The 26,606-nt window shown below is 34.6% G+C and overlaps 3 protein-coding genes across 4 annotated transcripts; 2 read left to right on the top strand and 1 right to left on the bottom strand.

Annotated features, from left to right (window-relative positions):
- Positions 1–2,552: 2,552 nt before the first annotated feature.
- On the bottom strand, positions 2,553–4,776 carry LOC149789742 (uncharacterized). Its single transcript, XM_089971749.1, has one exon. It carries the CDS (start codon positions 4,629–4,631, stop codon positions 3,216–3,218), a length of 1,416 nt encoding a protein of 471 aa, XP_089827875.1. The 5' UTR covers positions 4,632–4,776; the 3' UTR covers positions 2,553–3,215.
- Positions 4,777–6,854: 2,078 nt separating this feature from the next.
- Positions 6,855–9,077, top strand: LOC149789741 (uncharacterized). The gene is made up of 3 exons (XM_089971760.1): positions 6,855–7,062; positions 8,134–8,390; positions 8,969–9,077. Exons 1-3 carry the CDS (start codon positions 6,909–6,911, stop codon positions 9,014–9,016), a joined length of 459 nt encoding a protein of 152 aa, XP_089827886.1. The 5' UTR covers positions 6,855–6,908; the 3' UTR covers positions 9,017–9,077.
- A 468-nt stretch (positions 9,078–9,545) lies between these two features.
- LOC149789740 (uncharacterized) lies at positions 9,546–19,552 on the top strand. Of its 2 annotated transcripts, XM_089971759.1 has the most exons (11): positions 9,546–9,758; positions 10,393–10,524; positions 11,636–11,803; positions 12,119–12,255; positions 14,504–14,587; positions 14,788–14,968; positions 15,257–15,346; positions 15,573–15,658; positions 16,835–16,896; positions 17,588–17,772; positions 18,183–19,552. In XM_089971759.1, the coding sequence occupies exons 5-10, from the start codon at positions 14,576–14,578 to the stop codon at positions 17,631–17,633; spliced, it is 477 nt and encodes a 158-aa protein (XP_089827885.1). In that variant the 5' UTR covers positions 9,546–9,758; positions 10,393–10,524; positions 11,636–11,803; positions 12,119–12,255; positions 14,504–14,575; the 3' UTR covers positions 17,634–17,772; positions 18,183–19,552. The 2 variants fall into 2 exon arrangements, with proteins under 2 accessions (XP_089827885.1, XP_089827884.1); XM_089971758.1 differs by lacking the exons at positions 9,546–9,758; positions 10,393–10,524; positions 11,636–11,803; positions 12,119–12,255 and having other exon boundaries at positions 14,177–14,968.
- The last annotated feature ends 7,054 nt before the right edge of the window (positions 19,553–26,606 follow it).

Below are 26,606 nucleotides of genomic sequence, written 5' to 3'. Positions count from 1 at the left end.
GTTCTGTATATGTCAGACCATTATTACAACCCATTGTGGAATTGAAGGTTGCTGTTGCTGTTGTTGTTGTAGGGTTTAACACCATTTTTCAGCACACAATAGGCTATACATGGTGGCCAGTATTAATGGTGGAGGAAAAACCCAGGAAAACCCCGGAAAGAACCACCGACCCAGGAGAAGCTACTGGCAAGCTTTCTCACATACCCACATTGGCTGATTCTGAGACTCAAAACCCTCGCAGACAGAGGTGAGATGACAGTGATCCGTAAAGGAGAGCGCTTTAGACCACTCGGGGCCCCTAGTTTGCTGTTGTTAATGCTGTATAGTACTGTCACCATGATCTGTGTGGTGTCCAAAAAAGTCCAAACTTCTGCGCAACTCCATTTATTACTGACCACTCCGGTGGCCTAGTGGTTAGAGCATCCGCCTTGGATGCAGGAGGTCGTGGGTTTGATCCCCGGCAAAGTCATACCAAAGACTTACAAAATAGGTACTAACAGCTGCCTCACTTGGCACTCAGTATTAAGAGTTTACTGTTAGGACTGGTCAGCCTGTTGTCAGAATAATGTGACTGGGTGGGACATCATTCTACATGTCTGCGGCATGATGCCCTAGTGCTAGATATCACTATAAAATGTCACACTGCAGCCATCGTAGCGATATGACTGAAAAATTGTTAAAGCCATGTTAAACATCCAAACCACACACACCATTTATTACATAATATATCACACTATTCTGTAGTTTTCTAATTTCCCTCATCAATTTTTTCTCCATCAGAAACAGACCCTTCATTGTAAGTAGTTACCTATTTATTGTAATTGAACCCCATTGATTTTAATAGAATTTAATCTTTGCCTCTTATTTTAGTAATTTCTAAATTAAATCACCAAATATCTCTTTTAATAGAAACAATCATGGACTAGAATAAGTGATCTATCTGCGGATAATCCGAAGGCTTCACCCCTCTGTTTGTCCACTAACTTCACCAACAGGAATCAGCGCTTCCCCTCCCATCAACTGTAACATGCTTAGTGAGGTGTAAAATCCAGAGAAAACCCTAACTGACTTTCATAAAGAATTAACTGAAATAAAATACTACAATGCTTAGGGTTTGAAATGTGCTTTGGCACTGGAACATTCTGTTCAAATTAATTCTGGACACATAATATTACCCTAGTGTTTTCATGACTCACAGTGTGTCCACCTATTCTGTGTACGTCTTTGAAAAAATGTAATGTGTAAACATTGGGCTATGACATTGGAATACATTACTTTAGACTTAATCCATCAGTAATTTAAACGAGGAACTAGGTCAGGTTTATAGTCATTTTTAGAAAATTCAACATAAATGGCAAGAGATACTTAAGTCTTAGCAAACTAATCTGATATTTTTAAAATATTAAACAATTCAACATTTGATAAATTTAATAAGTTATTAAGCTGAATTGAAACAACAATGAATAGTATGTAGTGTGTATACATTTCCTTCATGGCAAAAATTAAAATTACTGCAAATTTGAACTGAAGAGACACATGGGAATTTCTTGACAATCTCGCTCAAATACAGGTTCAAAAGTTCATTAGCAAACAATAAAGTAGTTGTGCTACAACTTCTTGTAAAATTAAAAACTTGCTTTATGATGCAACTATTGTTGTCAGGTAAATATTTATATCTTTAAAATAATTTATTTATCTGGATGAGCCTAGAAGGTAAATATCAAATTGGTTTTTCTGGTTTATAAGTTCAAGATGGTCATGGGGTGGGTCTTGATGTTGACAGTCAGAAATCACATTTACACATGCATTTAGAATAGAAATACGGAACATGTTTTTACATTTTATGTGTGTGTGTGTAAGTGGTTTGGATTTTAAATGTAGCTTTAAGAATTTTTCAGTCAATATTGTTACAACATCAGCAGTGTGTCAATTGATAGTGATGTCTGGAACTGAGGCATCATGCCACAGACATGTAGCATGATCTCCCACCCAGCCACATTATCTTGACACCAGGCCGACCAGCCCTAATACTAATCTCCTAATGCTGAGGGCCTAGTGAGGTAGCTATAAGTACTAAATTTGTTAGTCTTTGGTAGGACTTGGCCAAAGTTCAAACCAGTGACCTTCTGCATCCAAGGTGGATGCTCTAACCATTAGGCCACCACAGCAGTCATACATTTTATAAATTGGATTTTCAACCTGGAGCGATTTCTCCAACCACCATGAGGAGACTTCTACAGATATATTGGGGCAAAATCTCCATGGGGCAATTTCACGAGAGGCAATTTTTTTATGGAGCGAGTACTCCATGTGCTTCATCTGAATTTCTACTAAATACTACTAGATCTAACAAAGCCACACAAAACCTGACAAAGTTGCACAAAGTCTGGCCAAGTCAAGTGAAGTTAACAAAGAAAAGACTACAATGTATTTATGTTGTCAAAACACTCATACCACAAAAACGTGTAATATGATTGGCCATATCGTACATGTTATCATACTTTTTGGAACTTGATGTTTATTCACATAGCTTAAATTCATATTACCACTAATTTAAAATGATCATTTTTATTTTAACATATAATTGTAACGTTAATCTTTCTTTTTGTCATCAAGTTACCATATGTTGATAACCATTTAACTTAAATATGAATCCTCTGTTTTAAATGTTCAACCTCGTTTAAACATTTTTATCACAAACTTCACACTTGAATGATTCCACCCCCACCCCCATATGAATCATCATGTACTGCTTTAAATCTCTACTCTGTTTAAACATTTAATCACACACTTCACACTTGAATGGTTTTCTCCAGTATGAATTCTCATGTGCCATTTTAAAACTCCACTATGTTTAAACATTTGATCCCACATTGTACAATTATATGGTTTTTCACCAGTATGTAACCTCATGCGAGTTTTTAAAGATCCACTCTGATTAAACATTTTATTGCACATTTCACACTTGAAAGGTTTTTCTCCAGTATGTGTCTTCATGTGCTGTTTTAAAACTCCACTATCTATTCTTTAAACATTTGATCACACATTGTACACTTATATGGTATTTAACGAGTATGAAACCTCATGCGAGTTTTTAAAAATCCACTCTGATTAAACATTTTATCGCACATTTCACATTTGAATGTTTTTTCTCTATTATGGATCCTCATGTGCTGATTTAAATGCCCCTTCTGATCAAACATGTTATCACACACTTAACACTTGAATGGTTTTTCTCCAGTATGTATCCTCATGTGCTTTTTTACATGTCCACTCTGCTTAAACATTTTATCACATATTTCACACTTGAATGGTTTTTCTCCTGTATGTATCCTCATGTGCTCTTTTAAATGTCCCTTCTGATTAAACATCTTCTCACACACTTCACACTTTAATGGTTTTTCTCCAGTATGACTTCTCATGTGCCCTTTAAAACCTCCACTATCTTTAAACATTTTATCACACATTGTACACTTATATGGTTTTTCACCAGTATGTAACCTCATGTGAGTTTTTAAAGATTCACTCCGAGTAAACATTTTGTCACACATTTCACATTTGAATGGTTTTTCTCTATTATGGATCCTAATGTGCTGATTTAAATGTCCACTCCTCTTAAATATTTTATCACATATTGTACACTTATATGGTTTTTCACCAGTATGCAACCTCATGTGAGTTCTTAAAGATCCACTCCGAGTAAACATTTTATTGCACATTTCACACTTGAAAGGTTTTTCTCCAGTATGTATCCTCATGTGAGTTTTTAAAGATCCACTCCGATTAAACATTTTATCGCACATTTCACACTTGAAAGGTTTTTCTCCAGTATGTATCCTCATGTGCTGTTTTAAATGCCCCTTCTGATTAAACATGTTCTCACACACTTCACACTTAAATGGTTTTTCTCCAGTATGAATTCCAATGTGCCCTTTAAAAACTCCACTATCTTTAAACATTTTATCACACATTGTACACTGATATGGTTTTTCACCAGTATGTAACCTCATGTGAGTTTTTAAAGATCCACTCTGATTAAACATTTTATGGCACATTTCACACTTGAATGGTTTTTCTCCAGTATGTATCCTCATGTGCTGTTTTAAATGCACCTTCTGATTAAACATGTTCTCACACACTTCACACTTGAATGGTTTTTCTCCAGTATGTATCTTCATGTGCTGTTTTAGAAACCCCTTCTGATTAAACATTTTATCACACACTTCACACTTAAATGGTTTTTCTCCAGTATGAATTCTCATGTGCCGTTTTAAAACTCCACTATGTTTGAACATCTGATCACACGTTGCACACTTATATGGTTTTTCACCAGTATGTAACCTCATGTGAGTTTCTAAAGATCCACTCCGATTAAACATTTGGTCACACATTTCACATCTGAATGGTTTTTCTCCATTATGGATCCTAATGTGATGATTTAAATGTCCACTCCGCTTTAATATTTTATCATATATTGTACACTTATATGGTTTTTCACCAGTATGTAACCTCATGTGAGTTTTTAAAGATCCACTCTGATTAAACATTTTATCGCACATCTCACACTTGAAAGGGTTTTCTCCAGTATGTATCCTCATGTTAGTTTTTAAAGATCCACTCCGATTAAACATTTCACCCGATCCCTACATTGTTAAAGCCTTCAATGCTAAATTTGTTAGCACTGTTAAAGCTCGCAGGCGTGAGCAACGTATACGTTTCTACTGTACAGTATACGTTATATGCCTTCAAGGCTTAACATTGTTAACTGCCACTGGGACTGTTCTTACGCATGTGCGTCATTTCTATCAAACATCCGGTCAGTGATAGAACTTTGCCTAGACGAATAAACGGGTACGTTCCAAACGAAATTAAAATTGTCAGTAAATTTACATTTGTAAATAGGGTTCTAAATACAAGAAAAAAATGGGCTAGTTTGTAACCAAGTAGGATTAAAAGTAATATTCTGTACATCAATGTGCTAAGACATCATTATTGGAGTCATCGCTTTTTACGCACTTAAGAACTTTTACTTTTCAGAAATGTAAAGCGTTCACAGTGATACATCTCATTTCCTTTGAAAACATTTATTTATTTTTGCAAAGTATGGATAATAAATAACAATGATATATTTTCTAGTACTCTTAATCACATGCTTTCAACCAAGCGACCCTTTATTCAGTTAAGTTCTTGTTGTGCATCTCTTTTTTAGACGCACTTCACGTCCGTTGCTACCAAAAAAAGTTATATTCCAGGGCAACTTCAGTAGCACATAGGAAGCACAAAGTTTATTGGGAAAATGAAACAAACATAATTTAGCATTTCAACAACAGTTCATAACTAATTATTTTAAGCATAGTTTTTTTATTATATAAAGATTTTGTCCTTGAAGCTATAAGCATCAACAAAAATTGTTCACTTGTAAATAAAAAATAATTAGATTTATGTCATTTATGCAGAATATGGCATTGAATGTACTTTTCTGGTGCTTCTGAACAGTTGGGCAACTTTCAATACTTGTTTTTGTAGAAGTGCAAATAATCGTTGAGAAAGATATAATATTAAAGGAGATTTTTAATTAGAGGCTGCATACTTACTTATGAAATATACCTTACAGGCACTTTTTAAATATATACAAATTATGTTAAGAAAGAACCACCTAAATAAAGTTGGTAAAGACAGCTTCACATAAAACTTTAAGAATGTATCACAGTATTCTAAACAGTGTCACTGATTTTGTCACCCACTGTGTTTCACATTTTCATAACATGTTCACTAGCTGATTTGCTGTCTAATATTCGAGTTGTTATTAAAGATTTGTATGAGTATATTTTATTTCATTTCACAAGTATTAATGAAATTTCAAAGACTTTTTCAGTCTCAATGATGATTAGTGAAAACATTTTTATGACATTATTTGGTGAACTTTGAGTTGATGACACTGCGTTAAAACATATCACCATCAGAACATGGAGCAACAAATTACTTTAGCCATGGGCTAATCGACTTAAGGATAATTGAGGAGTGTTTGGCTCTGCTGGTCAAAGACCAGAAGGTCTTTTGAGATGGTCTGTTCTTCTTTCATCTCTCTTCCAACATACAGTGTATGTCCATCCATTAGCACAAACTTGCCATTGCTGCATGTCCTAAAATACATATCAGATTGCCATAAAACTTTCTACACATCCATCCCATTTTCTAAATGAAAATAGCACTGCTCTGACATCCAATAAGGACACATGTCAGTAAGGAGTTTTCACTAGAAGATATTTAAATGATGCATAGTTTCTCCTAAATTAAAATGTAGATTTTACATCCAGTATGGCCACCAAAGCAGCCATCATTAAAAGTGACTTAATAGTGAATGTGCCAGACTTGAGATCAGAAGATTACAAGTTCAAACCCTACCATTACATCAGCTTGGATCAGTTAAATGTTGTGTGTCCTTGAAGACACTTTACTTCAGTTGCCTAAGCACTTAATAGCCTACATGTTATGTTGTCAAAACACTCATACCACAAAAACGTGTAATATGATTGGCCATATCGTACATGTTATCATACTTTTTGGAACTTGATGTTTATTCACATAGCTTAAATTCATATTACCACTATTGGGGAATTCAGTTCAAATATTACACATTTTGAAACTGCCATTAGCCTGTAGTATCCTCTATTATAATATGTAAGTTTCTTTTACACTCTTGTGGAGTAGTTAAGGAATTACTTGGTCATTTATCCATCATGTTTGGACTGATTTCTTAAATGTTTTTCTGGTGGCTTTTAACTACTCTAATTGTAGATTTATTATTATTAATGTTATTGCCATTATTATTTTTTTGTAGCATAATGGTTTTGACAAAATGCAGAAAACGAGCCAAGAGAAGATATATCTCTCTGAGAGGTGGCTGTATGAGGATCAGATATGAAAGGCTTTCAGATACATTTGCCAGTGACAACTCAGTTGCAAGTATTTCGCATGATGTGCCTTTAGCAGATAATCATACTGTGCCAGTACAAGCAGGCATGCAGACATCATTTGATGTAGGAAATAAAGAATTTGAAGGTGAGTTATAATGTTGAAACTGTTCGGCTGCACTGAGTTATTTAATGGAGCTTTTTCTGCCATGGAGATTTAACATAAGGTACAGGGAAACTTGTTTCTATGTGCTATTCAATGTCATTTGCTCCACAACATAAATTAAAAGGATATGGCTGTAAAAAAAAGGGTGTAAATAGCCATTCATTTGTACATGTAAAAGACAAAAGCAGTTTGTCAGAGAAGATGGGTAAGCTTAAAACACAGTTTTTCTTAACCTGTTTGTTTGCACCTGAATGTTTAATTAATTGTATGCCCTCCCTTTCATAGATTAAGTGCTGGGATATTGTGATATAGACCTTCATGGTTGTACATGTGTTATGTAGTGTAAATTCTCTATATTAGACCCTTCAAGCTAGGTGCATAAAACTTAGGTCAATAATAGTTATGTTTTTATTGTATGCACACTTTCTGAAATTTTATTCATCCATGGGCTAATAGTATTTGTGATTTTAGAAATACTTGACAGTTGGCATGTGCGATCATTGTGATAAAGTGACCAAGATGTCAGCACATATCATACTAGAACACCTTGTTACCCTGGGGTCTATCTCTGTAACCTCCCCACAGCCCTCACCACCAAGAAATTAGCCTCAGAGTCATAACTTAATAAATATAATAAAGTAACTTATATATATATATATATATTATTTATATATATATATATATATATATATATCTGTGTGTGTGTAGCAGATGCCCTTTCTCATACAGAGGGTGCACTTATTTTTATTATACTCTGACATGCAACCAGCAACCCGTCCTGCCTAATGGTCTGGGAATTTTTTTTTTTCTTTAAATGCATATTTCAACATATTTTTCACTTTTTAAGCAATAATTGCAGTTTTGATCTATATTGGTAGTGTTGTGCACATAGGTTTGTTTTCAAAAGTACTCACAATATGTAACATTGGTTGCATGATGTTTTACACATTTGTCTATCCATCCATGAGTGTGGTTTCATGACAGTATGCTAAGCAAGAATTTATCAACACTTCCACATTGCTAGTTAACTTAAATTCTTTTTTTTATTTTTAGATCCATGTGCCCAGTTGACCACATACCAGAAGCAGAAGTCCAAAAGAGTGGAAAACTGGACTGTAATCCAGGATCAACTTTTGAATATTGGAATGGAAGTGACCTTCATGCCTCCTAGCCACACCTGCATCTCATGTACCCAGACTGTTGACCAAATTTTTCATTGTATGGATTATGGTACATCAGCACTATATTGTCAGGCTTGCATAGGTATTTTCCACAGCCTGCCTCATCTTCACACGTTTGAAGCATTTAAGGTATAACGATAAAGGAAAATAGATTATACAACATACATCTTGCTTAAAAGGTTTATTCTTTGTTTATCAGAAATCTGTTAAAATACTGTAGAGCCTTGATAATAAGCATTTGTGCTTTTTTTAAGTAAAGTTTATATATGCTTATTTAGATAGGAATGTATCTGGATGCAACTGTATATAAACTTACTTTTTGCAAATCTTTGGTTAAGAAAATTTACAAGGATGGATACGGTATAATCTGAACAATGGTGGTATTGAAATAGTCATGCTGATAACTTAAAGAAGAAGAAAACAATCAGAAAAGTACAATTTTGTGTATTTATTGGCAGAAAATTTGCTTTGAAAATACAGTAAGGTCCAGTTCTGCTTGGACAGATCTTGTACTAGATTTCTTTGGCACCTAAACTTCAGGCTGTAAATCTAGTTTTTGTCCAATTTCACTTTTCAGATTATGTCAACAAAAGAGCTAATTTATTCAACTTTATTGTGCTGACAGGTCATACAACGTGCTTTTATTTTCACTTTCACATATTCAGATTTTCAAATAAGATTCTAATCACTGATTTCTCTTTTCCCAGAATGGTACCTTTATATATGTTCACTTGGATACACCAGTATGGACATGACCAGACAATCATACTTGCGTATCCAGCTATCACCAAGACATTGTCATAATAGACGACAAAGGTAATATGTCATAAAATGTTAATATATAAATAGTTAAATGTTTGAAACCTTTGTGATTTTAGAAAGAAGCTGTCACTTTCTGCAGTGTGGGAGCAATTGATCCGATATTCACCAGTGAATTTAATCCTAAGATTTTGTTCAGAGCTAACATTTTTTTATCATGTTAGGAGGTTAAGCATACATTATACAGACTACCCATACAGTGACATATGTGGTTTAAGGAAGAAATATATTGATTTTTGTTAAAATGTTAACATTGGGAAGACATTTAATATATCCTTGATCTCCAAGAAACAATGTATAGGAACAATTGTTCCAATGCATTCTATGAAATGATACAGTTGTCTGTATTCCCTGCTATTGTAAGTTGAATTTATCAACAAATGACTGTAAATATGTTCATATCTTTGGAACCAAAGACTGAACATTCTACATGCATTTTTTCCAGGCAGACAACATAAGCGAGTCATGAAATTTTGCAGTTGTGAACTTCCAGCTGAGACCATGATGAGAAGCTACCTGTGGCCATCATCACCAAAGAAGCCAGTACTTGCTTTCCACATAGGCCTTCTTGAGTGGTTGACAGCACTTATGTTGGAGTGCCAGGTGTCTGCTAAAGGATTTTGTGAAGCTTTGAAAGCTAAGCACTCTAAACATCAGCAAGGCCTGATTGAGTCAGAGGTAGATGCTTACATTTTAAATTTTAAGAGGTAGATTGAAATATTTTCTTAAATGTATATACATTTAGTCAAAGGCATGTCATAGAGAAATCTTAAACTCTTGTAGACACTATCTTTAATAAGAAATGCTTAATTGCTGGATTTGAAGTAATTTGTTTAATTCTAATTACGTTGAAGTTTTAATGCTGCAGTGTATCATTGAAGAGTACTAGTTGAAATTTGTTTCCACATGTTGTATAGACACAGAGACATTTGGATAAGTGGAGTTTGTTAATGTTGGCTTTTTTTAAATTTGCTTTTCAAAACTGTGTCTAAGGTTCATTTTATTATTGTATATATTGTTAAGTTAGAAATGTAAAAGATGTTCTGATAATTAATTTTAGAATGAGTTTACAGTGATTTCTTCATTGCAATTGTTCTATTTTGCATCCAAGTGTTTCATACTTTGTTGTGTTGTGCTAAGTCTCATACATAATTTCTACATTGTGTAGCTGTGTTCAATCACTGTCATGAGAAAAAGTATTGTAATATAGCATGTTGCAAGGAAACCTGTTTTAAGCAGGCAGATTTTATTAATAGAATCAGAAGTGAACATAAATCTGGTTTCAATTTTATTATATATTTCTCTTTTCCAGATGAACAATGTGTACAAAATTTTGATGAAAGAGTGCCTGATCCAGTATCAAAATTTCCAACACAGACTTCGCCACCCCAAGCGTCTTTGTGAAGATCTTGGTACAGGGACTCAGTGTCCAGCATGCTTTTAAGTACATTTATTATCTTCCTTTTTTATATAAAAAATGAATTATAAATGTTCATAAATATTTCAACCTTTTTTTTTTCTTAATTTTCTTGTCAGTATTAAACTTTGTTTGTCAAATATAACATACGAGTCCAATGCTGTGAGAAATAATGAACCAGGAGATTAATGCATGTCCTTTCTGTGTTACTAATAAATAATGTAAACAAATAAACTTTAGAACATGTAAATTCCTTACGTTTTGGTTCCCTCCAGCTGAATACTGTTGTTTATACATTATACTTGGTAGTGTTGGGTGTTATACCTCTTGATCTCAGAAATATGCTTATTGAACATTTAGGGGCTGTTCGTTTAGTAATGGTGCACAAAGGGGATAGGTGGGTTTGAAATTTGCATACGTGTGCATTGGGAAGGGGAGATAAGACCATTTAGTACATATGTGCCTAATGACATAAACTATATTATAGCTGTGAGTAAAACTTATATGTCTTAGCCAGCAACAAATAGCCCATAGTATTGGCACACCTTCCAATTTGTTTACACCCCATTACTCATTTTAAAAATGAAAAGCATCAAGGAAATAACTTATAAATATGTGCAGTAGATAATTTTTTATTGTAAGAGGGCAGTATTCCATTCAGTGCATTGCACTTGCATATTAAGTGGGTGTGATCAAGTATAAGCCAAAGTGTACTCACAGGGTAGGAAAAAGTACACCATTAAATATGGGAAGGTGGATTGAAATTGGCCATTTTTTGTCATGTATTCTAAATGGACTCCTCCTTACAAGTTTTCTTCTCAATGCAATAGTGAAAGTTATATTCTGTCAACCAAATTTTATATACATTTAGAATAAGAAAGGCACCAATCATTCTTAATGTCATTGAGGGCTGAGATTAAGTTCACTGTTAATTCTACTAGTTGGATGTTTTCATTACAATTAATTGTAATTTTTAAACACTATGTTGTATTTTTAAATCATCACATTGAAAATCAGGATCACTAATGTTAAAAGTACTAGAGTTTCTCATTTTCACAACATTCTTGCAAGCAAGATAATAAATGTACACAGGATTAATTTGTAAAATATTTTGATATTATTTTGGGCAATATTTTAGAATCCCAAGAAGATAGTGTCATTTGATGCCAATTTCCAGCTGGTGAGGAGGCTTGCATCTGGATATACCACTTCCAAGCCCAAGCATGAAGGAAATTTCTTTTTGGACATGATGGAAGTGGATAAATTCATTGAAAATTATTCAAGTGGTTCAACCAAAAATGAAGTAGTAAGTATCATATAAGCAATATATTTGGTTTGATATTTGAAGAACCCCCAAAAATCAGTTCTTAATCTTATAATAAAGAGAAGAAAAGAAATGGAGAAAAATCTGCAATTTGTCATAAAGAGATTTTGAAGAATTTGCTTTGGGAAATTGTTCAAGTTTATTTTGATATAAAGTTGCTTACATGTTGCTAACAATCAAAGTAGAACATTGATGTGCTTTTTCCACTTAATTTGATCATAATGAGTGGAAGGCCTTGGTATGAATTCTTATGTGCATGGATTGATCTTTTAAATGCAAGTCCTTACTGTATTGCAGGACTGTAATGAATTTCAAGCAGGAAATGCACTTAGATCCAAAGTCAAGAACAAAAAAATTAATGTTACAGCAGTCTTTGGATCAGCATTCCGCCATGAGTTCCCGTACCTTTTCTTCAACCGTAAACATGGTGAAAGGTAATGTTTGTAAATTTAATGCTTGGTATGAAATGTTTCTTTTTGGGATTTCCTGATATGGAATATAACAAATATGCATTCTGGGATATCAAGAGTTTTATTTTCATAGAGTAAGGTTGACAGTAACTTCATGCTTTATGCAGTATTTGAATCACTCAGAAAATAAGAAATGTGCTAATTGAGAAGTTACTGTAACAACTTTTAATTACCGAGTTTGGGTACATCCATTTAGTACGTACGCAAAAATCTGGCAAAGCTCTACCTTCCCCCCTCCCTGTACACATGCATACTTTTTTACACCACCACCTTGCATACGTACGCTTGACGCCCCCCTCCCCTCCCCCCTCCCGAATTCTATAGAACGGTCTATATTTCATCCATGCAGAAACTATAAAGGATTAATAATACCTGTTTAATGAAACAGATGGTCCACCGACGTTGAATGTCTGGCTGCATCAAAGAAATAAGCTGCATAACTTTAAACAGTTTGTTAAGTGTCTGCTAAAAGTCAAATGCCGACTGAACCCAATCAAACAGGTAACGCATTAGATGAATTATTATGAAGGCTTCACACACACACACACACACACACACACACACGCCATTATCTAAGCGTACATACATTATCAGTAAATACACACACCCACCCATACGCAAGCGTATACATTTGGGTCACACACACCCATGCATACATACTAAATGGATGGCCCCTTTCCGTATTAGTTTGACTGGTCAATAAAGATTTTTTAATTAGAAAAGCATGCGCTGTTTTCATAGAGGACTATCACATGAAAAGCATAGAGATAGGTACATTGTTGCTTTCATACCATTGTTCTTTTTTCAATAATAATAATAATGGAAAATAACTATGCTAAAGTTGATAATTATGAATTATTTTGTACATAGATAAACAGGTATTGCACGTGATACTATACGAAGACCATCTTCCATTTATTCACATGGATACATTTTTAAGAATTTCAGTTCCTTGTATTTATACCCTCTTTTCCAAACTTCTTTTGTTATATGCAATATTTCAAATTGATGAAATGTCTTTGAAGGAAACATATGTAGAAGATGAATAATACATTGTGGAGACAAATTTGTAAGTCTGCTGACAAGTTATATCTTGTATCACAATATGGGATCATTATACTAAATATCAATAAATGTTCTAAACTTTTATGTCCTCACTGAACATTTTCTTCTCGACAAATGGAGAGCACTTGAGAGTATTCCACCTACCGTAAATGATTTTCTATTACAATTCATGACACAGGAGTACTTATGCATATGAACTCGTTCTGAGTTATTGAATTTTGGCCCATCTTAAAACCATACCTCATACTTTTGAAATGAATAACCAGTAGATTTTAGCATCCTAGTATATCTATATTCATTTATTTACATAATTGGATACTTTTGGAAAAGGTAGTAGTGGAAAACAAGAATGTTGATCTACATGTTATGTATGATATAGCTTGTGTGTTAGAAAGCCACCTGAAGGTATTGACCACCCTGTTTCATTAGAATATTTCTCCTGTACAACTTTGCTGTTTTATGGATTTAAATAATATAACACATTTCCTCAGTTATGAGAGTTAATACTTTAAAAACATAAGGTGTATTGCTCATGTTATGATTGCAAAATTTAATTTAAGCTTATGCAACATGTATCTCATTAATTGGGCAACTATTTTCTTAAATACGGAAATTTGCTAACAATAAACCTTTAATTAAATTGATAATATTGGCTTTATTTCATTGGCTTTTTAAAACATTTAGACATTGCATAAAATGAAGTCATTTTAAGACATATCTTCAAGGAATAGTCATGTTTCATATCTATATATTTAGACACTCCAAAGCAATAAAGCACAAATTTAGCATTATTTATTTTAGAAATATTAAATCTTGTTTAATATCATGCATACTTATGTAGATGCTTCAGATTTTTTATTTATATGGATTTTGTATTTTACTGCACTGAAACGCTTGAAGTTGATATGATACAGAAGAAGGTTGAGTAAAGCAACTGGACAAAGCAAGTTAGCTGATTCATTTGATCTGATTGTGGGAATCAAACCAGAATCATTAAGTTTATATACACTATTGAACCTTTCTTTCAGATGCATCTCTAAAAGTGCACTATTATTATGGCAAAATTATACAACTCACTGTTGTCTCTTTCCCACTACTTATACAAAGAACATTTCTGTTTCTTTATGTCTTTATATGTTTGTTTTAGAAAAATCAGTGGGTGGATCTTCTAGATGCAGTGAAACTTTCAATTCCAGCATTTTACTGTTATGGTCACAAGATGTCATGTCAGGTTTGCATAGTTTCCTATAATTTAAATTTCTAATGCATATTATATTTTTATAAATGAATAAATTCCTGTATACAACACTGCATTCTAATACCCATAAATTGTTAACTGAACAATACTTGTGTATTTTTTATGTTGTTAAACTTGTGAAGCTTGACTGTGTAATACAGAGTTGCCAACATCAGTTCATAATTTTATTTCAGATTTTGTACAATCCACGAAGAACCACTGGCTTGGGACTGTCAGATGAAGAATGTGTTGAATGTCTCTGGTCATTTTTGGGAAAATTTTCCAACATTTCCAAAGACATTTCTCCAGAAAATAGAACTGACCTCCTTGTGAATGGACTCATTCATTATGGACAGAAAGTGACTCACAAACAAGGTATTTAAAACATTCTTTCATTGTTTACATAATGAGATATCAAAGTATATCTTAAAGTATTCAACTTTTGTAAGACAATAAAGTAGTGATAGTATCTTTTTGTGGTTCCTCTGATTTATGGAGACTTTTGAATTTTAGATCAATCTTCATGAAACCAAGTTATTATTTTGATCACTATACATGTGTACAACTTAAATGGGCAATTTCTACAACAATAATGTTTGCTTTTTCTTCTAGTCATCATAATAATTTGCTGTTTTCATGAGCTCTTTAGATATCTTGTTGCAGGTAAAGCACTCTCAGATAAGCTTTTCAGAGCAGAAGACTTGAGACGAAAATGCTCCCAGATGCTGCAGGAAACACTTGGAAAAATATCAGGTAATAATATCTTTAGTTTGTGTGTTGATGGTTTACCACCCAGAATGAAAAATCCTAATATGTTAGCATGCTTTTTTTTATAACATCTTCTTGACTTTTAAAATATTTGTTATATTTTTTACAAATAGTTTTGAATATGACACTCAACAAATAGTTTCTTTATATTTTGTTTCTTCAATATTTGAACATTCTTAAAGTCAAATATGAATTCATTTTTCCATTTTAGGAGTTTCTGCTCATGATGTCAGACAGTGGTCAGCAACAAAGAAACAGCTGCATGCCACTACCAGCACTATTAGAAAGGGGAACAAGGTATGCCCATGCAATTGTCTTTAAGAATATTTTTTATGGTATTCCCTCACAATAGCTAAGAATGATCACCAACCATTCAATATTTTCACTTGTACAGTATTAAAAAAGCAAGTCTGTTATACACTATGATGATTATTGGGACTACCAATTACTGCTTCATGTTCTCATGGTTTTAACAGCAGTTTTAACAAAGTTGCAGGACAGACTAATTCCTTATTGTTATGCTTGTTAACATGCACAATTATTGTTTACTTATATTATGTCAGTCTCCTTTTGTTATGATAAGTAAACTGTGGTTTAAGTTCATCAGAAAAGAATAATTTTCCTGTATATTATATGTCTTCATAAAACAAAGATTGCATTACTGTTATAATAATAATAATAATAATAATAATTGAGACCTGTTCTTCTGTTCATTGCATCAGCCATAGTGGCAGTGTAAGATTGATGTTGTAGACATTCCATTCACTTTGTGCATATGTACTATTTGACCCATATAAGGTTTATATTGATTTTGCAGTTCTTAGTTTAAAGAACTATAACTTTCATATTTTAAAGTAATATTTCCATTACTACGCAAAAAACAGCTTCAGTATATGAAATATGTTAACTGATTTTACATCTTTGGCCAAAGAAAGAAAAGAATTTTTATTTGTGTTTTTTTTTTCTTCAAATCAAGGCATAAGAATACCTTGCTATAAATTAACAATTTTGTCCTAATTATTTATTTTCACAATCAGTTCACTCCATCAGAGATCTATGCAGTTGACTTAAAGAAGTACGCCCATTTCAGGTGCTTTTTATATTTCCTGCCAAGTTCAGCTTCGTGAAAAATAATATTAATTTACCCAACAAGTAGCCTTATGCCACAACTGAGAAAGAATTTACATGAAATATTTGTCTAACAGATTTTTGCAGAATTCATAAGAAATATAAGATTGGTGCAATTTAGATATGGGGGCGGTGGTCTTCTCTTTAATTTTACTCATTGTCAGTGTATTTCATTATGCCTCACTGTAAGTGTTGAAATTCAGATTATTATCTTGGTGGTATTTTAACATCTTAAATGACTTTTGTTGCATATATTTACTTTAAATACATTATTTAGATTTACTCAAATGAATTGAGCAGATATGTCTTTAAACAGAGTATATTTTGCATAATGCCTCTTTTCAGTCAAGCATTCTTGCAGTTGTAGACCCAGAGGTGAAGGAAAATATGAAGAAGAAAATAACTAGGTAACTTCTTTTTCTCTTTTGACTGTTTATTATCACCCATGTCAGTGTCTGGAATGAAATTAGTGCATGTACATTAATTTTTAATAGTGTGGCATTGCAAACATGCAGAAGAGTTTTTTTTCCTTCATATTTTACTTTCTAATCATGATTTCTCAGTGTCACAATGGTGACGAAATAATTAACATTAAACACTACTTTATTAATTTTAATAGATATTAGTTTAGTCCTCATTTTGTTTTCATCTCTGACTTTCTTTCCATCTTTTAAAAATGGATCTTCAAGAAAGATTGTTTCATTCTACCCATGGACACGTGCATGGTAGGACAACTAGGAAAAAAATCCAGAGGCCCAATGTTCAGGAGGCCCACCACCAAAGACAATTTACAAATAGGGGCCTACTGGATAGTTTTTCCTAGTGCCCTCAAATCATGTCCATGGCCCAGAATGTATTCAAAATGATTATGAATAAATTGTGCAAGGATGGTAATATGTTTTTAAAGTATTCATTAATGTGACTTTTATAGTAATTGATTTGTTAGTGAACTTGTATTTAAATAATTGACCTAGAAATTATCATAATTTGTTTGTTCCACCTAATTTTCAAATTTACTAAATCTTGTGATGATGAAGTTTTGGAATGCATTACCATATCTTACACAAAGAATAGTGTAAGTGTGTGTGTTCATTTCAGGACAGAACGGGATCTGAAACGGTATGAGACAGCCTTTAAGACATAAAGGTGGTCATTGGAAATAGAAGCCTTCAGAAAAAATATAGATTCTACAAAGCAGAAAAAATTGCATACCATGATCGAAAAAATGCAAACATTAATGTCAGAAAGGTCTTTCTTGTTGGAAATGATGAAGAAATATGCTCGTAAGTATTGGTAAACAAGAAACATTTGGACTAATTGTCATTGAAAACAGGATTGGAATAATTAAATAATTATTATATTGGTTAGTAAATGTGGAATGAACCCTGATTTGGGTAGGATTATATTCTACATGGCTCTACCAAAGGTAAAGCAATAGGCAGGTAAGGTCTTTTTAACACAGCCATCATATTTTACCAGATTACATTATGAATATTGACATTGAAAATTTCAGACCCAGTTGAAAATTTTGTTATAGAAGACTGACCATACACAATGGAACTGTCTGTTCAGTTACATCGTATTCCTGATTCCGTTACATCTTATTAATTATCCAGTTATATCTTACTGATAATAAACAAGTTGGAATTTTCATAAAGAAATGTGATTCAGCTCTTGTTTTATTTTCTTTTAGGTGGACAAGCTCTGGCAATCAGGGTAGGAAAACTGTTGAAAAAGGTTAATGCCACATTGAAGCGAATGCTTACATAGTACAATTTGGAGGAGGGACCAAAGTCACCTAACCCAGAGAGATTAGATTTTGATACTTTAAAGCTTAGTACAACAGGTCCAGATGTTGCTGATGAAGTTTTGATTGATTTACTTGAAACCATTGATAGGTGTGAGGAAGAGATTGATATGATAAAAACAGAGATGAATTGCACAATTAAATATTACCAGACGCAGCATGAGTCATTGTTTAATGTATTTCACAATTCTGTAAATAGAGTAGACCAGTCAGTTCTTTTGTCTGAGGGTCTTAATACTGAGAAAAAATTGGCATACCTGAGAGAAATGTTCAAAGGAAAAATTGACATTGAACATATTCCCTTGAACTTCCATACAACTGTTCAACTGACTGAGCCTTATTTGGGAGGAGACATTGATGCAATTATTCTTCATTTGGCATCTGATGAAATAAAACTAGAAGAAGCTGATGAGGATGAATTAAAAGAATCTGATGGAAGCTGATGAGGATGAATTGGAAGATGAAGTTGAAGCTTCAGAAGAAGATGAAGACTAAATTTTAACCACTTTTTATGTAATAATTTTATCACTGTTACATACTCATTCGTTAGCAGGGCAAACGTTTCCTTGAATATAATTTAGTTGTGCAAATTATTGCTGTTTATATAATATCTACTGACATGGTATGAACCGTAAATTTGAAGATTACTGTTCTATTTATTGGTCCTGATTGATTCAGAGACACAGATGTTATCATATATAATTGGTTACTGCATCAATGGTTTACCTCAGTCTAAAGGTTTTACATATGATCATTAACCCTGATTGCATTGAAGGATTGTATCATATTTGGTGTTTAGTGTTGGCAAGCATGCATTTCATGTACATGTATCTAATCACTTCAGTCTCCTCTTCTGTATATATAGTGCAGTTTAAAAATTGTGTTGCCTTGTTTTGATCATACAGTCATTGAAATGTAACCAATCTGGAGGACAGGTGGTCAGTGAAACTGCAAATAAAACTTGTATACACAACTACCTTGAATTAGTAGAAAACACCGTTTGATCTTGGGAATAATGGTAAATAGCACACATCAACTTTGCTTTAAGCAATGTCTCTGAGAGTTGCTGTAATAAATGAAACCATACACAACTAGGCATGTGGAAAATGTTCATCCTTCATCGACTTGACTTGATTTGAATTCTCTACATTCATGTTGCATATCTAATGTAACACTATCATATTTATCTAACTTGGCCGTATTGCATGGAATACATTTTCTGTTTAATCATTGAAATAGGCAAGTCATGTTTAGTTTTATGCTGTTCACAATAAATTGTCAAACATATCTGTGTTTTGTTTTGTATATAACACAAACATATGGTTATGTATTATTTTAAATTACCTGACTTGTTGATGTATTATTTTAAATTACCTGACTTGTTGATGTATTATTTCACTGTTTTGACTTACATGTCTTATTTCTGAATGGCCAAGTGGTCGGTGATTCTTTCTGGAGTTTTACCCAGTTCTTCCTTCACCATTTATACTGACCGTCATTTATAGCCTAATTTTTGCTAAAAAATGGCATTAAGCCTTATAACAACGTTTTTTTATGTTCTCACTCTTTCATGACATGGCGAAATAACAATTTCAGCAACTTGTATTAAATAATAGTGATCACATAAAATTTACTCACAAGATTTCATTCACATGAGTAACATTAAAATTCCTGTAACAAACAAATTCAAAGAATTATCGTGTGCAATCTTTCTACTTTATTAAATACTTGTAATTGCAGTAATGTACATTTTCAAACATGGCTGTCTTAAGATAATAACCATTATGGGTACAACATTTCTGACCCAATTTTGATGCTGATTTGCAAAACTGGAACATAGTGTATAATTACACGTGAACATGTGTACAATGCGGGTATTTTATTTTTGTCAGAGATGGTATAAAGTAGATTATTGTATCATTAGGAAAAATTGTGTCCGCATTAAACACTCATTTATGTTCACATACATTTACACATAAAGGAGACATTATAAAATACATGTCTGAAATCCAACATAGCCAGGAATAAAACTCATTAATCGTACTGAACATTCTTTTGCAAAACATTGTACTGAGTACAGTCTCAAAATAGTCATTTGCTAAAATAACTATTAATGTACATGCGCAGTTTACAGTATTCAAATAATCTAAACAAATGAGGTGAAATTAATATGCGCTAGATGTACACATGCAACAAGAGAATGCCATGCATCAATACAGACTTGCACTTAGTTCAGGAATTGCTATAGATTTGTGAGAAATGAGCCTATGGTGACATGATTTCTCACATTTATTCCAACAACTCATATTTACCTTTGATGAGTGTTTCAAATACGACTCCAAAAAGGCAACAATACTTGCATTTCTGGATTCATGCTGAAGCAGAAGTCACAAACAGGGGCTGATGCTCTACTGGTCACAAGGATTTTAGACCCATCAAGATAAGACCTTTTATTTTTATTTCAACTGCTGAGTGTTCCAGTCATCTTGCATATATATGTGATTATTATCCTTTTCATTTATAACCAACCAGACATTATCGGAAGCCTTGCAATGAAAAGAACCATATCAATACAACCATCAGTTTCTCCCAAGCAGTGATTAAAAGATTTTCATACTTACCAGCAATATTGTATGTCAGATTGTCAACAGTTTCATTTTGGCCAACTGCAAAATCCCAAATTTGGTGAAAAAAAATGTGGCCCCCATCCTACCCCCTCCCGCCCATATAGTCTTGCCCTTACATGTTATATCTGCCTTTTCGTTTAGATAACAATAAGGTGGCCGAGTGGTCTAAAGCGCTGTCCGGTACGGATCACTGCCATCTCACATCTGTCTGCTTGGGTTCTAGTCTTGGATTCGGCCAATATTCGTGAGAAAGCTTGCCAGTAGCTTCTCCTGGGTCGGTGGTTCTTTCCTTGATTTTCCCGGGTTCTTTCTCCACCAGTAATACTGTCCACCATATATAGCCTATCCTGTGCTGAAGAATGGCGTTAAACCCAACAACAACAGATAAAATTAGGAATCTTGTAGTGAAGACCTCATGGCCTCATATCGTTGTTTATACACTGTACCTGTCATACATATACTAAATCGATAATAGTATATGTATGACAAGTACCGTGTATAAGCAAAGGTACGAGCCCCTGTGGTGAAAACTCCATGTCGATATGTCATCTTAAGGGTAGTAGTGATAAGTTTTTTAACTGAGCAATGTTAGACGTCCAAGACATTTTCATTCAGAAACGTGTCTTTTAAGTTTTTCTATGACAATCATCATAGTAGTTTTGAAGGAGTATATACAGCAAGCTTGCAATAATGACCGATTAACGAAAGATCATGTGTAAGATAGCATGATCTAGGACTAGCAGTCTTGGAACTTAAATTTCCCGATCGGTATGTCCAGTTACTGAAAATTAATCATAGCTGCATGAGAGAATTTTATTCATTTGAAGAAGAAAATAAAACCTAGTTGTTATTACTCAACAAAACGATGCTATGCGAGCGTTATTTAATCAGTGTGTATATAAATTACATAAATCTACTTTTGCCTGATATTATTTGCTTTAAACTGGAACTGTGAGCAAAACTATTGTATCATATAATCTATGTCTATTAAACGCTTAAATTTGTTTGGAGAAATAGTAAGCGTCTTAATCTAGCATGATGTCTAATGCTGTTACCTTTGGAGGAAATAAATCCGGACTCCTTATAGCATTCGGAAAATTAGGAACTTGTTTTTATTGTGGGAAGAAAATTGCTTATGGTCAGAAAAAAATTATTTGACCTGCACGCCAAAAAAAAGAGTAGGTACGGAAACTGAGAAAAAGATATGTTTCTGTTAATCCGAACGAAATGCATTTTGAGACCTCACGATCAGTGAATGATGTTATTTATGCTTGTTCTATATTGTATCGTTAGCACGACTTTGCCTTTTTTAAAAATTAAAAATAGGACATGTATTGTTATATGCTATAATCTTCTTTACCATTAGCAAATTGTGCAAAAAAAATAATCCATAGCGAAATACAGGGTAAACACAGTTCCGACATGAGTTTTGTAATTTTGTAAACATCTCGTTTGAAAAGTTATTAGTATTAACTAAATCTATTTATCTATCTATCTATCTATCTATCTATCTATCTTATCTTATCTTATCTTATCTTATCCATCCATCCATTAATCCATCCATCAGAAAAGTAACAAAGATATTTAATTCAAGTGATTTGACTTTGTTCATGTTTGTAGAACTAGTAATTTTTCTCTTTAAAATAGGTATGTATAATTAAATGTAAGAGGAATCTATCGTATTTAAATTACCCTCTGTTACTTTTTACTGGGAGCACATTGTATTAATGGTATGAATACTATCACTTTCAAAAATGTGTGTGTTTAATCTTCATCTTATTTCATTCCTTGTTTTATATGGCATATATTCACTTGCTATTTTACTTGTGTATGCAGGAACGGCCTTATTAAACGCGGGTCAATTTGGACCTGTTTGGCCGGGCCCCCTGTGAGCACGGCATTTGGAAATGAACTTTTAAACAAGTTTTATATGATATCGTACTTAAATGTTCTTCCGTCGCTTTAAAAGTACTGTCTCTGTAGATATCTCTCTTTAAATTACTAACGCGCGGGGTCCATGTGAGAGCGGGTCCTGATTGTGCCTAATCGGTGCAATCCGTCTTAGGCCGACCCAGTGTGTATGACTTTGACTGAAAACATATGAAAGTAAAATATGTGTAACTAAAACATTCTTTGTAAGCGAGGAACTATTTCAACAAGTTCTTGACCTAAGCAAGTAAATATATGATACATGTGAGAGAGGAGTTTTTAACAATGTTGATAGAGGGCTTCAAAAGTACCATTCCATGATAAACTATCAAAAAATAAGTCAAACGCTGACAAATTGAAAAGAGCAGATATAGATGCTAAAGACCTAAGCTGCTAAGCTGAGAAATTGTGGTGACTATTATTTTCACATGCTACACTAATGTATGTTCGTATGAACATATCTTCTGGGTTGAGCTGGTCTCGGTAAGTACGTTATTTAGCGCCAACGCTATTAAAGTCAAGTACCTTACTCATGGACGTATTAAGAGGGTAGCTGACCCAGACTGTTCTAATGATAGTTTTCGAACACGCACCCTTTCGGTCGGTATAACTCTTGTAATAAAGGAGCATAAGTATGTTAACCCCACTGATGGTGCAGAAAGTACGTCCTTATTAACAATCACTTTCTCCTCCCTCCCCATACGCAGGCATATGCTTTTTCAAACCCTTCTACGTGCATGTAATTAATGTACGTCCGATAACGAATGAAGTCTACTTAAAAGTAATAGGTTTATGAATTTTTATTTTTGCCATGTAAATGCATAAATATGAAATTAAAAATTTAATATGCAATTAAATTTCTTGATCTTTGGTTCTCTTGTCCTTTATTAACGCGGCTACCATATGTACAAATAAGAAGAATTGTGTAATACATGTAACAAACTTATGCTATTATATTCTTAAAGATATTAAACGTTTTCTCGTGCGTGTATAAAACATGAACACATGTGATCGCATGTTTCATGTAAAATTCTGAGTTCTGCATCATGCTGCTATACATGTATATGTATGATATATATTTTTATATGCCTATCATGTTGTACGTAGATAGGTAGGTTAGACGCATGCAGACTAAAATGTTTAGGTATACATTGGTACAGTTATGTATTACTGTATTCATTGTATATTTATAATGTTTCTGTGCATGTAATCCGTTATGTCTGCAATAAATCTGTATTACCGCTGTATGACGAGAATGACAATGCGTCACTGAATCTTTGGCATCTAAGTATTCGGTGGGAGGGTGGACTGAGGGAAGGGTTTATTCTGGCCAGGCCCTAGGGCAAGGCTAACGACCCAACCGCTCCTTGGGCCCCGCGCTTTCAGGGAATGCAATTTTTTTGCTTGGGGCCCCGCGCTCATCGCTTGCTACCTTGGGCCCCTCACATCCTATCGCCGGGCCTGGGTTTATTGTTGGTTTTATTGAGGTATTTTTCTACACATTACAGGTTATACATTGCGGTCATTACATTTGGTGGAGGAAAAACCCGAGAAAACTCCGGGAAGAACCACCAACCAGCATTAAGTTACTGGCAGGGCCGCGAACAGGGTATGCGGGCCCTAAGAAATTTATCCAGTAGGCCCTTATTTGTAAATGTTCTCTTCGGCGGTGGGCCCCCTGAATTCTATCCAACTTGTCCTGCATTGTCCACGGCCTTGGCTACTGATAAGCTTTCTCCTATACTCATGTTTGTTGATCTGAGACTCGGAACTCACGTGAATAGTGAGATGTGTGAGTGATATGTAAAGACGAGCACCTTAGACGATTGAACTATCCAGGGATGAGTTAGGGGCAGATAAGCAAAATCCAGTAAAACGTCTAGTAAAAAGTCTACTAGCAGCCAATTTATAGAATGGGTTAAACAGCCCCATGCTAGACAAAAGTCATTTATTGTTGCACATGAACATATCGTGTACAAATTAATGGCTGGCGAAACAATTATTTGTGTATGCTTGTCAGATTGGCCAATGTTTAGAATAGTGTTAGAAATCACCGGAAATCGAAAACAAACAAAAATATTTACATCAAGTTTTTTAATTAAAAGTTAAAGAATGACCACACACTGAATGAATTATGGACAAACTTATCTACATCGTTTGATGGCAGTTTTGAAGATGTGGGTAATATCCAGAAGAGTATTCTCGATTAAATAATTTCTAAATACTCACTGATGAGTATTGCTCAGCTAAGGAAAGAGTACCCAGAGAGGAATGATGATGATGATGTTCGTTCATGGGTGTGGATGAGGACCATTTAATATCATTGATTCACTCGGGGTGGGTCCGGAAATGGATGATCAATCCGATCCGGGCCCGGAAGAGTCTGTTGCAGTGGGGACATGGATGTGTAGGTTGCTGGCCGGGAGTTGCGAAACTGCTGTTCCTGGATTTGCGCAGATCACGTTTTTCAGCTGCCTCCACCAGTCTTGTCTGCTCAAAGGCTTCCCCACCAGCGTTGACTTGATTGCAACAAGCAGATCGGTTAGCAACGACACTCTTCCAGCTATTAGGATCAATGCCTAGGTTCTTCAGCGAAGCCTTGAGGGTGTCCTTGTACCTCTTTATTTGACCACCGTGAGATCGGTTGCCTTGTTGTAGCTCTCCATGAAATACCTTCTTAGGTAGGCGTTCTACCGGCATGCGGACAACATGGCCAGCCCATCGGAATTGTGCCTAGCACAGCATGGTGTGGATGCTTCTCACGCCGGCCTTAGTGAGCACCTCTGTGTTTGGTACCTTGTCCTGCCATCTGATTTTCAGTAGTTTCCTCCGGGAGCTCATATGGATTGGGTCAGTTTTTTAACATGGCGGCTATACACATTCCATGTCTCGCAAGCATAGAGGCGGGTTGGAAGAACAACCGCTGAGTAGAGTTTGAGTTTGGTGGCAAGCTTGATGCCTCTCTCCAGACATTTGAACAGAGTCTGCCAAATGCTATGCTGGCTTTGGCAATCCTAGTGTTGACCTCATCGCCTATGTGGACTGCTTGTTAAAGGGTGCTGCAGAGGTATGTGAACCTGTCTTAATTATTGAGCTTATCGCCATTGACAGTGATGGATGGTTCCAGGTAATCTTCTCCAGGAGCTGGCTGATGCAGAACCTCGGTCTTGCTGATAGAGACGATGAGTCCGAGGTTGGAGCACGCTGTGGAAAAAAGGTCTATGCTCTGTTGCATGCCTGCCTCCGTGCTGGAGTTGAGGGCACAGTCATCTGCAAACAGCAGGTCGCGAATGTTTTCAACTTGGACTTTGGTTTTGGCTTGAAGCCTCCTCAGGTTGAACAACGTCCCATCCAGACGGTATCGGTCACCTACCCCAACATCGCTGCCCTTGAAAGCATCCATCAACATTGCGGAGAACATGAGGCTGAAGAGAGTGGGGGCTAAGACGCATCCTTGTTTCACACCATTAGTAACTGCAAAGGGTTTGGAATAGTTACCCTGGTCTTGGACTCTGGCAATCATGCCATCATGAAACTGTCTCACTATTTCAATGAAGACTGATGGACATCCAAATTTGGCCATGATCTTCCAAAGGCCTTCCCGGCTGACAGTGTCGAATGTCTTAGTCATTTCCACGAAGGTGGTGTATTGGACGACATTTTGTTCAAGACATTTTTCTTGCAACTGCCTGGCAGCAAAGAGAATGTCGATGTTGCCTCTTTCCTTTCTGAAGCCAAACTGGCTTTCTGGCAG

Source organism: Sinohyriopsis cumingii, chromosome 10 (assembly GCF_028554795.1).
Source record: "Sinohyriopsis cumingii isolate HCF-2022 chromosome 10, ASM2855479v2, whole genome shotgun sequence".
NCBI lineage: Eukaryota > Metazoa > Mollusca > Bivalvia > Unionida > Unionidae > Sinohyriopsis > Sinohyriopsis cumingii.
This window is presented reverse-complemented; position numbering and strand designations above follow the sequence as displayed.